Source organism: Budorcas taxicolor, chromosome 12 (genome assembly GCF_023091745.1).
Source record: "Budorcas taxicolor isolate Tak-1 chromosome 12, Takin1.1, whole genome shotgun sequence".
NCBI lineage: Eukaryota > Metazoa > Chordata > Mammalia > Artiodactyla > Bovidae > Budorcas > Budorcas taxicolor.
In genome coordinates, this window is record NC_068921.1 from 72,179,379 (window position 1) to 72,196,177 (window position 16,799).

General features: G+C 40.3%; 1 protein-coding gene across 1 annotated transcript in view; it reads right to left on the reverse strand.

The window, feature by feature from the left end:
• Positions 1-16,799, reverse strand: part of LOC128057593 (ATP-binding cassette sub-family C member 4-like) — a 182,887-nt gene that overhangs the window by 85,713 nt on the left and 80,375 nt on the right. Inside the window, 1 exon segment of the mRNA XM_052650042.1 lies at positions 13,873-13,952. Coding sequence (XP_052506002.1) covers positions 13,873-13,952 — 80 coding nt within the window.

Genomic DNA, 16,799 nt, shown 5'->3' on the forward strand with positions numbered 1-16,799 from the left:
ACTGGTCTATTGATATCAAAGGAAGTACAAAAGCTAGATTTTGTACACTACTGAATCTTAAGAAATTCAACTGTGTCCACTCCAGTTCAGCCTCTTGGTACAGGCAAACAGCCTGCTTAAGATGTCAGGATGACTAAAGCAGTCATCTCCCCATCTCCCATCCTCAGAAAGGATGCTGTCCTGTGAAGTTATTTCTGACAAACCACTGTAAGTTCAGTCACTCAGTTGTGTCTGACTATTTGCAATCCCATGGACTGCAGCATACCAGGTCTCCCTGTCCATCACCAACTCCTGGAGCTTACTCAAACTCATATCCATCGAGTCAGTGATGCCATCCAACCATCATCCTCTGTCATCCCCTTCTCCTCCTGCCTTCAGTCTTTCCCAGCATCAGGGTCTTTTCCAGTGAGTCAGTTTTTCGCATCAGGTGGCCAAAGTATTGGAGCTTCAGCATCAGTCCTTCCAATAAATGTTCAGGACTGATTTCCTTTAGGATGGACTGGTTTCATCTCCTTGCTGTTCAAGGGACTCCCAACAGTCTTCTCCAACACCACAGTTCAAAAGCATCAATTCTTTGGTGCTTAGCTTTCTTTGTAGTCCAACTCTCACATCGATACATGACTACCATAGCTTTGACTAGATGGACCTTTGTCAAGAAGTAATGTCTTTGCTTTCTAATATGCTGTCAAGGTTGGTCATAGCTTTTTTTCCAAGGAGCAAGCTTATTTTAATTTCATGGCTGCAGTCACCATCTGCAGTGATTTTGGAGCCCCCCAAAATGAATTCAATCATTGTTTCCACTGTTTCACCATCTACTTGCCATGAAATGATGGGACCAGATTCCATGATCTTCATATTTTGAATTTGAGTTTTTAGCTAGCTTTTTCACTCTCCTCTTTCACTTTCATCAAGAGGTTCCTTAGTTCCTCTTCACTTTCTGCCATAAAGGTGGTATCATCTGCATATCTGAAGTTATAGACATTTCTCCTGGCAATCTTGATTTCAGTTTGTGCTTCATACAGCCCAGCATTTCACATGATATACTCTGCATATAAGTTAAATAAGCAGGGTGACAATATACAGCCTTGACGTACTTCTTTCCCAATTTGGAACCAGTCTGTTGTTCTAACTGCTGCATCTTGATCTGCATACAGATTCTCAGGAGGCAGGTAACCCAAATAACCACAATGGTGTGATCACTCACCTAGAGCCAGACATCCTGGAATGTGAAGACAAGTGGGCCTTAGGAAGTATCATTATGAACAAAGCTAGTGGAGGTGATGGAATTCCAGCTGAGCTACTTCAATTCCTAAAAGATGATGCTGTTAGAGTGTTGCACTCAATATCCAGCAAATTTGGAAAATGCAGCAGTAACCACAGGACTGGAAAAGATCAATTATTATTCAAATCCCAAAGAAAGACAATGCCAAAGAATGCTCAAACTACCACACAATTGTACTTATCTCACACGGTAGCAAAATAATGCTCAAAATTCTCCAAGCTAGGCTTCAACAGTACGTGAACTGAGAACTTCCAGATGCTTGAGCATTTAGAAAAGACAGAGGAACTGGAGATAAAATTGCCAAAATCTGTTGGATCATAGGAAAAGAAAATTCCAGAAAAATATCTACATTATCATTGACAAACCACGCTGTCATCTAAATAAATTGTTAATGAAGTATATACAAAAGCAGTAAAGAAACAGAAAAAAATAATGCTTATGAAAAATGTTAATGGTTTTTCTTAAAAACCTGTTTAATCAAAAAATTTGAAAACTATGAAACTGCTTTATTATCAGTGCCCAGGGCAAATTTTCTCATAATACTGAAAAAATTGTACAATTCTCACCTAAAACTTCATGGATATTCTGCCCTCCCAAATACCAATAATGGATGACACTTCATGAGGCTTGGCATGTGTCCTACCTCTCAATTATTCCGCAGGCCTCCTTTCATTTCATTCTCACAGCAAATCTGAGTAAGAAGGATTATTCTCTCCTTTTATAAACCTGGAAAGTGATACTCAGGGAGATTTAGCAATTTGCCTAAAGTCAAAAACCCACCTGGAATGCAGGAGGTTAAGGAGATATGGGTTCAATCCCTGGGTTGGAAAGATCCCCTAGAGGAGGAAATGGCAACCCACTTCATTATGCCTGCCTGGAAAATCTCATGGGCTCCCCAGAGGATACTGGCGGGCTACAGTCCATGGGGTCGCAAAGAGCCAGATTCAACTGAGCAATTGAGCACACTCGTAATTCAGTCATTCTGACCCCAAGATTGTCCTTTTTGTTTCTGCCCAATACTGTATCCCAATAAAGATAAAATTAATACTTTATTTTTTCTTTTTTTTTTAATTTTTATTTTTACTTTATTTTACTTTACAATACTGTATTGGTTTTGCCATACATTGACATGAATCCACCACGGATATACATGCGATCCCAAATATGAACCCCCCTCCCACCTCCCTCCCTACAACATCCCTCTGGGTCATCCCTGTGCACCAGCCCCATGCATCCTGTATCCTGCATCGGACATAGACTGGTGATTCGATTCTTACATGATAGTATACATGTTTCAATGCCATTCTCCCAAATCATCCCACCCTCTCCCTCTCCCTCTGAGTCCAAAAGTCTGCTATACACATCTGTGTCTTTTTTGCTGTCTTGCATACAAGCTCATCATTGCCATTTTTCTAAATTCCATATATATGTGTTAGTATACTGTATTGGTGTTTTTCTTTCTGGCTAACTTCACTCTGTATAATAGGCTCCAGTTTCATCCCTCTCATCAGAACTGAATCAAATGAATTCTTTTTAACGGCTGAGTAATACTCCATTGTGTATATGTACCACAGCTTTCTTAGCCATTCATCTGCTGATGGACATCTAGGTTGTTTCCATGTCCTGGCTATTATAAACAGTGCTGCGATGAACATTGGGGTACATGTGTCTCTTTCAATTCTGGTTTCCTCAGTGTGTATGCCCAGCAGTGGAATTGCTGGGTCATATGGCAGTTCTATTTGCAATTTTTTAAGGAATCTCCACACTGTTCTCCATAGTGGTTGTACTAGTTCGCATTCCCACCAACAGTGTAGGAGGGTTCCCTTTTCTCCACACCCTCTCCAGCATTTATTGCTTGCAGATTTTTGGATCACAGCCATTCTGACTGGTGTAAAGTGGTACCTCATTGTGGTTTTGATTTGCATTTCTCTAATAGTGAGTGATGTTGAGCATCTTTTCATGTGTTTGTTAGCCATCCGTATGTCTTCTCTGGAGAAATGTCTATTTAGTTCTTTGGCCCATTTTTTGATTGGGTCGTTTATTTTTCTGGAATTGAGTTGCATAAGTTGCTTGTATGTTTTTGAGATTAGTTGTTTGTCAGTTGCTTCATTTGCTATTATTTTCTCCCATTCAGAAGGCTGTCTTTTCACCTTGCTTATATTTTCCTTTGTTGTGCAGAAGCTTTTAATTTTAATTAGATCCCATTTGTTTATTTTTGCTTTTATTTCCAGAGTTCTGGGAGGTGGATCACAGAGGATCCTGCTGTGATTTATGTCGGAGAGTGTTTTGCCTATGTTCTCCTCTAGGAGTTTTATAGTTTCTGGTCTTACATTTAGATCTTTAATCCATTTTGAGTTTATTTTTGTGTGCGGTGTTAGAAAGTGATCTAGTTTCATTCTTTTACAAGTGGTTGACCAGTTTTCCCAGCACCACTTGTGAAAGAGATTGTCTTTACTCCATTGTATATTCTTGCCTCCTTTGTCAAAGATAAGGTGTCCATATGTGTGTGGATTTATCTCTGGGCTTTCTATTTTGTTCCATCGGTCTATATTTCTGTCTTTGTGCCAGTACCGTACTGTCTTGATGACTGTGGCGTTGTAGTAGAGCCTGAAGTCAGGCAAGTTGATTCCTCCAGTTCCATTCTTCTTTCTCAAGATTGCTTCGGCTATTCGAGGTTTTTTGTATTTCCATACAAATCTTGAAATTATTTGTTCTAGTTCTGTGAAAAATATGGCTGGTAGCTTGATAGGGATTGCATTGAATTTGTAAATTGCTTTGGGTAGTATACTCATTTTCACTATATTGATTCTTCCAATCCATGAACATGGTATATTTCTCCATCTATTAGTGTCCTCTTTGATTTCTTTCATCAGTGTTTTATAGTTTTCTATATATAGGTCTTTAGTTTCTTTAGGTAGATATATTCCTAAGTATTTTATTCTTTTCGTTGCAATGGTGAATGGAATTGTTTCCTCAATTTCTTTTTCTACTTTCTCATTATTAGTGTATAGGAATGCAAGGGATTTCTGTGTGTTGATTTTATATCCTGCAACTTGACTATATTCATTGATGAGCTCTAGTAATTTTCTGGTGGAGTCTTTAGGGTTTTCCATGTAGAGGATCGTGTCATCTGCAAACAGTGAGAGTTTTACTTCTTCTTTTCCAATTTGGATTCCTTTTATTTCTTTTTCTGCTCTGATTGCTGTGGCCAAAACTTCCAGAACTATGTTGAATAGTAGCGGTGAAAGTGGGCACCCTTGTCTTGTTCCTGAGTTTAGGGGAAATGCTTTCAGTTTTTCACCATTGAGGATAATGTTTGCTGTGGGTTTGTCATATATAGCTTTTATTATGTTGAGGTATGTTCCTTCTATTCCTGCTTTCTGGAGAGTTTTTATCATAAATGGATGTTGAATTTTGTCAAAGGCCTTCTCTGCATCTATTGAGATAATCATATGGTTTTTATTTTTCAGTTTATTAATGTGGTGAATTACATTGATTGATTTGCGGATATTGAAGAATCCTTTATCCTGGGATAAAGCCCACTTGGTCATGGTGTATGATCTTTTTAATGTGTTGTTGGATTCTGATTGCTAGAATTTTGTTCAGGATTTTTGCATCTATGTTCATCAGTGATATTGGCCTGTAGTTTTCTTTTTTTTTTTTAATTAATATCTAGATATACTCCTGAAGAAGGCAATGGCAACCCACTCCAGTACTCTTGCCTGGAAAATCCCATGGATGGAGCAGCCCTGTAGGCCAGCAGTCCATGGGGTTGCTAAGAGTTGGACACAACTGAGCGACTTCACTTTCACTTTTCATGCATTAGAGAAGGAAATGGCAACCCACTCCAGTGTTCTTGCCTGGAGAATCCCTGGGACGGTGGAGCCTGGTGGGCTGCCATCTATGGGGTCGCATAGAGTCAGACACGACTGAAGCTACTTAGCAGCAGCAGCAGCAGATATACTCCATTATTATATATTTCCTTCTGTCTGCATTTTCCAGTTTTGTTTGGTTTCTTAGGGTTGTATCTGGTTTCTCCCACTCAGGGATGACTTCCAGATTTCTTTTGATTAGGGAATAACAGCCTGCTCAGCTCGCGGAGCAGACTCTTCATTAAAATGTCTTAAAAATGCTAATAGAGCATACTAACTTGTGTTGATTTAAGGATTATTATTTAAATTAAAAACAAATGTTTTATGAGAAAGATGAGTTCTAAGCCCAGAACACAAAATGTCTTTGGCAGGGTGGGGTGAAAGCCCAATAATTTTAATAAATACATAAATCCCAAGGACACAAAATTAGGCTGAGTATTTTAAATGTTCAATATCTATATATGGGTGGTAGTAAAAACACTAAATTTTCACAGGAAGACTCTACTGCTAGAATGAACACCATATTGTAATGCTGCAGATTTTAAAATATTCCTCTTGAAGAAGGAATTCATAGGGCCTGGACCCCATCTTAAGCCTGTTCATGCTGATCATGCTCAGCCACCTCGCCAATGGACTCTGGACTCTGTGCTCAGTGCCTATGGAAACTACAACAGAAGGATAAGACCCTCTCTCGACAGGGGAATCTTGAAGATCACATCCAGGTTACTCATCACCTAAGAGAAAACAGACTCTAACCACCCCTGCCTCCGGACAGGTCATAAATTTTTTCTGTATCTATCAGAGTGTAACTGCAGGCTTATTGATTATTAACTGTTTGAACACCTAATACTTGATAACACTTGAATACTGGGGCTATTGTGATTGTATTTACCCTTCCTTTGTTTTATGTAAGTCTCAAGGAAATTGGGGTGGTGGGTTTGGACACGTACACATGGGGTATAAAAGATTTTCACAAACACTGATTGGGGTTCTTGGCTAAGAGGAGACTCTGCCTTGGGCCCGCTGGTGTAATAAACTGCACTCCACTATTTGCACTGTCCTTCTAAATGAGTTTGTTTCCCGGAACACGTGGCCACAACACTCTTACAAGCACAGTTTGAATATATGATCTGTTTGCCTCTAGCTTCCAAATTACTTACATTTCTGTTACGACAGACAAGTAGCTGACATGATTGTATATGTACAAAAGCCTATAGAATTTTAGAAAACACCACCAACTCCAGGAAATGCAAAGTGAATTCTCAAATAAATCATTTGCTTTCTATATACTAGCAATGAGTATTTGAAAATGATATTTTTTCTTTGCATTCAAATGGATGCTTTTGAACTGTGGTGTTGGAGAAGATTCTTGAGAGTCCCTTGGACAGCAAGGAGATCAAATCAGTCAATCCTAAAGGAAATCAGTCCTGAATACTCATTGGAAGGACTGATGTTGAAACTGAAACTTCAATGCTTTGGCCACCTGATGTGAAGAACTGACTCATTTGAAAAGACCCTGATGCTGGGAAAGATTGAAGGCAGGAGGAGAAGGGGACGACAGAGAATGAGATGGTTGGATGGCATCACCGATTCAAAGGGCAGGACTTTAAGCAAGCTCTGGAAGTTGGTTAGGGACAGGGAAGCCTGGAATGCTTCAGCCCATGGGGTCACAAAGAGTCGGACATGACTGAGTGACTGAACTGAACTCACTTGAACTGAACTCATTAAATATTCAGGAATAAATTGAACCAAAAAGATTGGCAGAACAAAACAAAGATCCAGACACAGACTTCCTCACATATAGTCAAACGATTTTAAATCAAAGTGTCAATTCAGTGTATAAAAGTCTTTAACAAACTTGGCTAGAATAACTGGGAAAAATAAACCTCACAACTAAATACACTTTGATATGTAAAAATTAATGCAAAATGTATCAGTTTCTTAAAAAAAAAACTAGAACAATAGGAAAATATCTTCATGCTTCTAAAGATAAAGACTTCTTAGGATACAAAAACATAAATCATAAGAGGAAAAAAAGGTAAACATGAGAGGGTAACAGGCAGGAAGGCTAGGGGTCTCCAAAGGGAGGAAATAGGCTGCTAAGTGTCAGACATAAACAAACTACAAGTGTCAGATTTTTTTCCTTCTCTATACAAAATTAAGGGGGCTTCCCTGGTGGCTGAGAGGTTAAAGCATCTGCCTCCAGTGTGGGAGACCCAGGTTCAATCCCTGGATTGGGAAGACCCCCTGGAGAAGGAAATGGCAACCCAATCCAGTATTCTTGCCTGGAGAATCCCATGGACGGAGGAGCCTGGTAGGCTACAGTCCACGGGGTCACAAAGAGCCGGACACAACTGAGTGAATTCATTTTTTTATATATAAAATTAAAAGGAGGTTTCTTTTAAAATTCTATGTTGCCACTAAGACACCTAGTTCCACCAGAACTTTACTCAAACCTTGAGCTAACCAATGCGTTTTTCTTATGAAAATGCTTTACTTGCACTATGATAATGAACTATTTATTTACCCTGGGCTCTGTCTTCAACTTAGTTCTGCCTAAGACTCAGAACAGACTTGACAAACCAGTATGTTTTACTCATGCAAATATTCTCTTAAGCTATGTTAATGAGACTATGTCTTTGCTTGGAAACCTGCCTTTCTTCAAGATTCATGTCAATCATTTTAGGGCCCAGGAAAACACCTTGAGCCAATGTTATCTCAAAATGTATGTTGTAGGTGAGGAGCCACAAGTGATTTTGCAACCCAAGAAAATAAAATCTGTCATTGTAACCACTTTTACCCCATCTATTTGCCATGAAGTGATGGGACCGAATGCCATGATCTTAATGTTTTGAATGTTGAGTTTTAAGCTAGCTTTTTCATTCTCTTGTTTCAATTTCATCAAGAGGCTCTTTAGTTCCTCTTTGCTTTCTGCCATTATATGGTATCATCTGGATATCTGAGGCTGTTGATACTTCTTCTGGCAACCTTGATTCCAGCTTGTGATTCATCCAGCCCAGCATTTCACAAAATGTACTCCACATATAATTTAAATAAGCAGGGTGACATTATACAGCTTTGACATACCCCTTTCCCAATTTTGAAACAGTCTGTTTCATGTCTGCTTCTAACTGTTGCTTCTTGACCTGCATACAGATTTCTCAGAAGACAGGTAAAGTGGTCTGGCATTACCATCTCTTTAAGAATTTTTCCACACTTCATTGTGATCCACACAGTCAAATGCTTTAGTGCAGTCAATAAAGAAGTAGATGTTTTTCTGTAATTCCCTTGCTTTTCCTATGAGTCAACAGTTGGCAATTTAATCTCTGGTTCCACTGCCTTTTCTAAATCTTGTACATCTGGGAGTTCTTGTTCACATACTGGTGAAGCCTAGCTTGAGATTTTGAGTCTTACCTTGCTGGCAAGTGAAACTGTATGGTAGTTTGAACATTCTTTGGCATTGCCCTTCTTTGAGATTTGAATATAAGGTAATCTTTTCCAGTCCTGTATCCACTGCTGAGTTTTCCAAGTTTGCTGGCATATTGAGTGCAGCACTTTCACAGCATCACCTTTTAGGACTTAAAATAGCTCAACAGGAATTCCATCACCTTCACTAGCTTTGTATGTAGTTATGCTTCTTAAGGCCAATTTGACTTCACGCTCCAGAATGTTTGCCTCTAGGTGAGTGAACACACCGTCATGATTGTCTGAGTCATGAAGATCTTCTTTGTAAAGTTCTTCTGTGTATTCTTGCCACCTCTTCTTAATATCTTCTGCTTCTGTTAGGTCCTTGCCATCCTGTGCTTTATTATGCCCTTCTTTGTATGAACTGTTCCATTGGTATCTCTGATTATTTGAAGAGATCTCTAGTATTCCCCAATGTTATCTGTCACTTTGGCAAACTGTGTGAAAATTACATTAATTTGAACTATTTTGTGCTCAATGGTCTATTTTGGGAATGGCTGATATTTATTCTGTGAGTCTACATGAGAAAGTGTCAATTTAAGTCTTCAAGGATAGCAAAGCCTAGAATCTATGTAATGCAAACTCATGGGGTAATATTTATGAGCCTGAAAACTGTGTGTCACAATAATTTTAATTCAACATCATGCCTTTAGCAGACTATTTCTCCTACTTAAAAATACATTTGGTGTTTAAAAATAATGATGCATTATTTAGTGCACATCTGCATATCTGAGATTATTGATATTTCTCCTGGCAATCTTGATTCCAGCTTGTGCTTCATCCACCTTGGCATTTTGCTTGATGTACTCTGCATATAATTTAAATAAGCAGGGTGACAATATATAGCCTTGACTTATGGCAAAAAGTGAAGAAGAACTAAAGAGCCACTTGATGAAAGTTAAAAAGGAGAGTGAAAAAGCTGGCTTAAAACTCAACATTCAGATGTCTAAGATCATGCATTCAATCCCATCACTTCCTGGCAAATATATGGGGAAACAATGAGAGATTTTATTTTCTTGGGCTCCAAAATCACTGGAGATCATAACTGCAGCCATGAAATTAAAAGTCTCTTGCTCCTTGGAAGAAAAGCTAGGACTCACATAGACAGCATATTAAAAAGTAGAGACATTACTTTGCCTACAAAGGTCCATCTAGTCAAAACTATGGTTTTTCCAGCAGTCATGTATGAATGTGAGATTTGGATCATAAAGAAAGCTGAGTGCCTGGAGAATTGATGCTTTTGAACTGCAGTGTTGGAGAAGACTCTTGAGAGTCCCTTGGACAGTAAAGAGATCCAAGCAGTCCATCCTAAAAGAAATCTGTCCTGAATATTCATTGGAAGTACTGATGTTGAAGCTGAAACTCCAATCCTTTGGCCACGTGATGTGAAGAACTGACTCATTGGAAAAGACCTTGATGCTGGGAAAGATTGAAAGCGGGAAGAGAAGGGGACTACAGATGATGAGATGGTTGGATGACATCACTGACTCGATGGACATAAGTTTCAGCAAGCTCTCAGTGTTGATGATGGACAGGGAAGCCTGGCATGCTGCAGTTCATGGGATTGCAAAGAGTTGGACATGACGGTGTGACTGAACTAAATTGATCTGATTTAGTGCTCAAGATGCATTTAGCTTTTGTGCTAAGAATTTTATTAAAACAACTTCATTTGTCTTCCCAATAAACCTTATAAAGTTGGTATTATTTTCCCTGTTTTACAGACAGGAGGTGTTGTTTTTATGTGGCAGAGATGGTAAGAGGATGATCCAGGACTCAAGCTTCAAAAGGGAGACTGCAGGCGCCCTCACTCCAGGGCACTTTGAAGCTGTTGACATCGTAAATGATTATCAGGTGCTGTGCTTAGTTGCTCAATCATGTCTGACTCTTTGCAACCCAAGGGACTGTAGCCCACCAGGCTCCTCTGTCCATGGGGATTCTCTAGGCAAGAATACTGGAGCAGGTTGCCATGCCCCCCTCCAGAGGATCTTCCCAATCCAGGGATTGAATCCAGGTCTCCCGCATTGCAGGTGGATTCTTTACCATCTGAGCCACCAAGCACACCATACAAATTGATTTGTTTTTAATGCTACTTTTCTCGTTCCTTTGGAACTGTAACCAGCTCCCTCTTGTCAATAACTATAATGTGACTGAACAGGCAAAACATCTGTTGTTATAAGAGTCAGGGTACACAATGGTGTACAAACTCGTGATCACCCATCTTTTTGGATGTCGTCTCTGAATGACATCACTTGAGGGGATGGACTGTCCTGAAGTGTGGACACACTAGTCAGAATCTAGGGTTTTCACACTTGCCATCACTACTACAAAATATTAAACAAATTACCTGAGATTTCATTTAAGAGAATGAGAAGGAATTAGATAAGGAAAAGTATATGGAATAAACCCTTTAGATGTAATAAACATGAAAATAATCAAGTATTTTCCAAGGTTTATAAAATATACCAAGGCTGATCAGAATCATCAGGAATGAGTTCCAACCCACTTGACACTAACTGCATCCTTTGAAACAAAGCTGAACAAACCCCTTCCTGACCCTACTCTCAATAGTGACAGAGAGAAAAGACTGCTTCCCACATAGGAACTGAGCTTCTGGCAGCACCTCCTGTTCCACCACCCACAGGAGCATTTTCCTTTCCTCTGGGATGAAAGGTCACTTCATAGAAACTCCACCCACTTCCTGGGTCAGACTCCCTAACTGCTCCAGCTCCCACATCCAGTTTGCCTTTCAGGGCTTTCTCCAAGGTACTTGCACAATTCAGATTCCAAAGGCAGCAAGAGGTGAGTTTCTATGTGGTTCCTTCCCTGGGTTTCCCTGATAGCTCAGTTGGTAAAGAATCTGCCTGTAATGCAGGAGACCCCAGTTTGATTCCTGGGTAGGGGCGATCCCCTGGAGAAGGCATAAGCTATCCACTCCAGTATTCTTGGGCTTTCCTTGTAGCTCAGCTGGTAAAGAATCCACCTACAATCCAGGTGATCTGGGTTCAATCCCTGGTGTGGGAAGATCCCCTGGAGAAGGAATAGGCTGCCCACTCCAGTATTCTGGCCTGGAGAATTTTAAGGACTGTATAGTTCATGGGGTCACAAACAGTTGGACATGACTGAGTGACTTTCACTTTGTTTTCCCTCCCCTGTGGGGCCTGGAAGAAGGCTTTGTGCCCGACTCATCCCTGTACTTCAGGGTCTCAACTTTAATCCCTATTTGTTGAATGGAAGGAGAGAGAGAGAATACCACCCACCACCTCACACATACCCCCAACTCAAACTACAAACCCAAACAGCCAGCAACATTTCCTCAGACCCTACATTCCAGATGGGCCTCTCTCCTGCTTGATTCAGACTCCTTCCAGGAGTAGCCTGTCTTCACCTCAACTCCCTCCACACCTCCTGGATTTGCAGCCCTTTGTGCTCTGGCCTCCTCACATCCGGAACCTGCTTCTCAGGTCACCGACACCTCCTGATTCCAAATCAACCAACAACTCTCCATGGGCTCACCTTCTCATTTGCATTGAACAGACCTGTCCTTTCTCAGGTCTGCACCCTGTCTCCTCCTCTCTTTCCTTGCTGTTCACTGTGTGTCTCCTCTGCTTGCCTCCTCTCTCAGCTTTCTCTCTAAATATCAAGGCTTCCAAAAGTTTCTGATCTTGGTCCCTGAACATGCCTCACTCTCTCTGGGCAATGTTATCCATCTTCACAGATTCAACTACTACCTTCTCAGTGAAGAATAAACAAGTGCCATCCCAGGTCTCTCTCTCAAATACCAGACTCTAACTTCCAATGGCCTTTAGGACGCCTCCACCTGGAGGACCTGGACTTCAAGATAATTGAACTACAAGTGGAAGAGCTGGGGTTGGAAATCGGTGAGACTGAAATTTTCTCTCCTCACATGACTAAGAATGTTTATCCTGAAATCAGATAGCATCTGTTCCTGTCCCTCTTTAGGTCATGCAAAAATATATGATGGATTCTGATTATAAGGGCCAATTAACCATGTGCCAAGCACACAGCAAGCCAGCCAGCTTTGGAAACCCAACCTTGATCTAGTTTATAGTAGCAAAGGAACAGAACCTTTCACAAAATCTTTTCAAAATAATTAACAATCACTGTCAAGATGTGATACTGCTTTACTGAAAGACTGCTTCTGGGGATAAGTAATGTAGCTAAACCAAACAGGGCACCTTTATAAAATAAGTTTCCAGAAAAGAAAAGAGAAAAAAAGAAAAGAAAAAAAAAAAGCACACATATCTCTGCAGTAAAAGTCCTCTGCCTCTGAGTCTCAGCTTACTTCTCACTGGTAAACAGTGGAAGCCTTTGCCCACAGGCTGTGCTGTTTGCATTCAGATATTCATTGCTGCATTTCTGTGTGCAGCTTTTGATAAATGCATTTCATTTACAAAAATAAACACTTAGAAAGTCACATAGCTTGAATCACTGAAAAGCAGACAGGAATAACAGAGAAAACACCCCAGGTGAGCAATGATACTGAATGAGGAAACAAGAGCTGAGATGACCCAGCATCATTCCTTAAAACCTCAAGTTCACAGACAAAACAAAAGCCGGATAGAAGCATTTCCGTGGGTATTTCTGCCTTTTTTTTTTCTTTTTTTTTTTTTAAAGATACGTTAAAACAGAGCATTCAACGTGTGAAAAGAAAAACTGCCTACAAAAACAAAGAAGACATTTTCTGAGATAACTTTGATCCTGTAATCGTATTACTGGATTAACTCTTTGTATCAATAACTTCCCTTTATTGCCCTTGATCAAGTATCATTTTCACCTTATTATTACTTATCTTTTCTTTCTAAGTGATCACATCTGACCCTATCAAAAAAAATGGTGGAATAAATACTTGGCTTCTGTGGTAATGCGACACATAATTTAGCTCATCTAGTCTATCTTTCCATGAGAGGTGACTGTTTCTGTTATGAAATGTGCTCACAGTAAAGGGAATCCAAGCCAGACATCTGGAATGCTGAGAGAGAACCACTTACCCAGGCTGTCGCTGCCTTAGACCAACCTTAACATGACTGTGGAGCCACTTATGACCAGGTGTTACTCATGTTAACTCAGCCTCCCGATCACAGCTGCACCTTTTCTTACAAAACATGACCATTGCTGAAGGCAATAGGATACATCGTCAGGCTGAAAGGCCCACCCTAAGTCCCTGTGAAAAGACCTTGAGGAACAGGCTCTCTGCTACTCCCTGGGAGAACTCCGACAGGACTGGTGCATTACCTGGATGAAATCTTGAAATATCAAAGGCAGCAAGTCATCCATATGCCCAATGTCTTTGGAGAAACGATTTAAAATTCTTCCTACAAGAATAGGATACAAGATATTATTCATTTAAGAAAAACATCAATATAGTATATTAAACAGTGTCAGACTTTATTTTGGGGGGCTCCAAAATCACTGCAGATGGTGATTACAGCCATGAAATTAAAAGATGCTTACACCTTGGAAAGAAAGTTATGAGCAACCTAGATAGCATACTCAAAAGCAGAGACATTACTTTGCCAACAAAGGTCCATCTAGTCAAGACTATGGTTTTTCCAGTGGTAATGTCTGGATGTGAGAGTTGGACTGTGAAGAAAGCTGAGTACCGAAGAATTGATGCTATTGAACTGTGGTATTGGAGAAGACTCTTGAGAGTCCCTCAGAATGCAAGGAGATCCAACCAGTCCATCCTAAAGGAGATCAGTCCTGGGTTTTCATTGGAAGGACTGATGCTAAAGCTGAAATTCCAATACTTTGGCCAACTCATGTGAAGAGTTGACTCATTGGAAAAGACTCTGATGCTGGGAGGGACTCGGGGCAGGAGAAGGGGACGACAGAGTATGAGATGGCTGGATGGCATCACCTACTCGATGGACATGAGTTTGAGTGAACTCTGGGAGTTGGTGATGGACAGGGACGCCTGGCGTGCTGTGATTCACGGGGTCGCAAAGAATCGGACACGACTGAGTGGCTGAACTGAACTGAACTGAACGCATATATATGGAATTTAGAAAGAAGGTAATGATAACCCTGTATGCAAGACAGCAGAAGAGACACAGATGTATTGCACAGTCTTTTGGACTCTGTGGGAGAGAGCGAGAGCAGGATGATAAGGGAGAATGGCACTGAAACATGTAAACTATCATATAGGAAATGAATTGCCAGTCCAGGTTTGATGCATGATACAGGGTGTCCCGGCTGGTGCACTGGGAGGACCCAGAGGGATGTAATGGGGAGGGAAGTGGATGGGGGGTTCAGGATGGGGAACCCATGTACACTCATGGTGGATTCAAGTCAATGTATGGCAAAACCAATATAATATTGTAAATTAAATTAAATTAATTAGTTAATAAAAAAGATATTACTCATTTCCCTGATAGGAGCTTTCAGAGAAACAATTTATAAACAAATCAAAACATATTTTTGAAGTGTATATATTTAGGAACTTCCCTGGGGTACAGTGTCCCTAGTGCAGGGGACACAAGTTTGATCCCTGGTCCAGGAAGATCCCACATGCCACAGAGTAACTAAGCCTATGCTTCACAATTACTGAAGCCCCTGCACCTAGAGCCTGAGCTCCTCAAAAAGAGAGGCCACTGCATAAGAAGCCCAAGCCCTGCAATGAAGAGGAGCCCCTACTTGTCATAACTGGAGAAAACCCGTGTGCAGCAACAAGGACCCAATGCAACTAAAAATAAATAAATAAATCTAAAAGAAGTATATGTATTAAATATTTAATATATTGGCCTTCCCATCATGGCTCAGTGGTAAAAAATCGACTTGCCAATGCAGAAGACACAAGAGACACGGGCTCAATCCCTGGGTGGGGATGATCCCCTGGAGAAGGAAATGGCATTCACTCCAGTATTCTTGCCTGGAAAATTCCATGGACAGAGGAGCCTGGCGGGCTACAGTCCATGGGGCCACAAAAGAGTTGGACATGATTTAGCAATTAAAAAACAAATGCATTACAAATTCAAATGAAAAAAGCTGATGTCAGTGGTAAAATGAAAGAGACAATAGGATGATACCTAAATGGCAGTGTCTGGGCAGTTGAAATTGAGTCCAGATTTTTAAAAGAATGGGGGAATGCTGTCATTGTATCAAGAAGGGTTGGTGGATTTAGAATGCTCCCTCCTTTTAGATCCATCCCATCTAAGACTCATTCCAAGTGCTAAATTGGTAAAAAAAAAAAAAAAAAAGTTGCAAAATATCTAAGTTAATCCTAATTGTTACACTAATTTTGCTTTAGTTATCAAGATTAATTTTCCCAAGTGATACTCTTTAAACAAAGATAATTATAAGCCCTTTGTACTTTTTTCTGTCCAGATTGTTCACAGCACCTCACATTTTGGGAAACTGTGGATTCTGACCATTTCCAAGCTATGAGTTTACTACTGGGATAAGTCATTATTTTCAGACATGTACCAAGTGTGACTAGCACAGATTTATGAAGAAGCATCTACAAAGATCAAAGGGATGTAGGCAGGAAAACACAAATATTACTAAATGACTAAGGATTACTTATCATTGATTTTATTTCCCTTCTCAGAATCTACAACAATAGTCTATACTGAAGGCTACAGAATTAGATGATGAGAACTAATTTCTGGTAAATATTTAGTGTGAACTAAAAATGCCATCCACCATATCAGTAAACAAAGGATGCCGTAGCAATCAGGACCCTTCAGCCACTCCTCCAAGAGTGACATGCTGAGGAGACTCAGGATGAGAAAGCACAGGATACTGGCCCCAGATAACAGAGGTGCCCATCAAAAGAACTGTTACAGGGAAGAATCGATTTTGACTCCACGTTGGATCTATTTCTTTGACTTTAGCCTTTGCTCTTCATTGTTTTTGTCAGGGAACCCTGCCCTTCTGCCTGAATGTTAAACTAAAGTGGTTCTTTTTCAGCTTACAGGGAGACTTTCTGACCCTCAGCACCTGTGGATGGTCTGCAGAAAAGAAGACATTAATAAATGCCCTCCTGTTTTGTAAGAATAATGGCCTTTTGATTTTACTTCCTCACCTCCTCTTCTTTTTTCAAAAAAAAAAAAAAAAAAATGGCACCCAGACCCCAATAATATAGTTATTTTGAGACATTAGTCTGCCTTCTTCTCAGTCTGCCAACTTTCCAAATAAAGTTGCTATTCCTCGCCTCAATA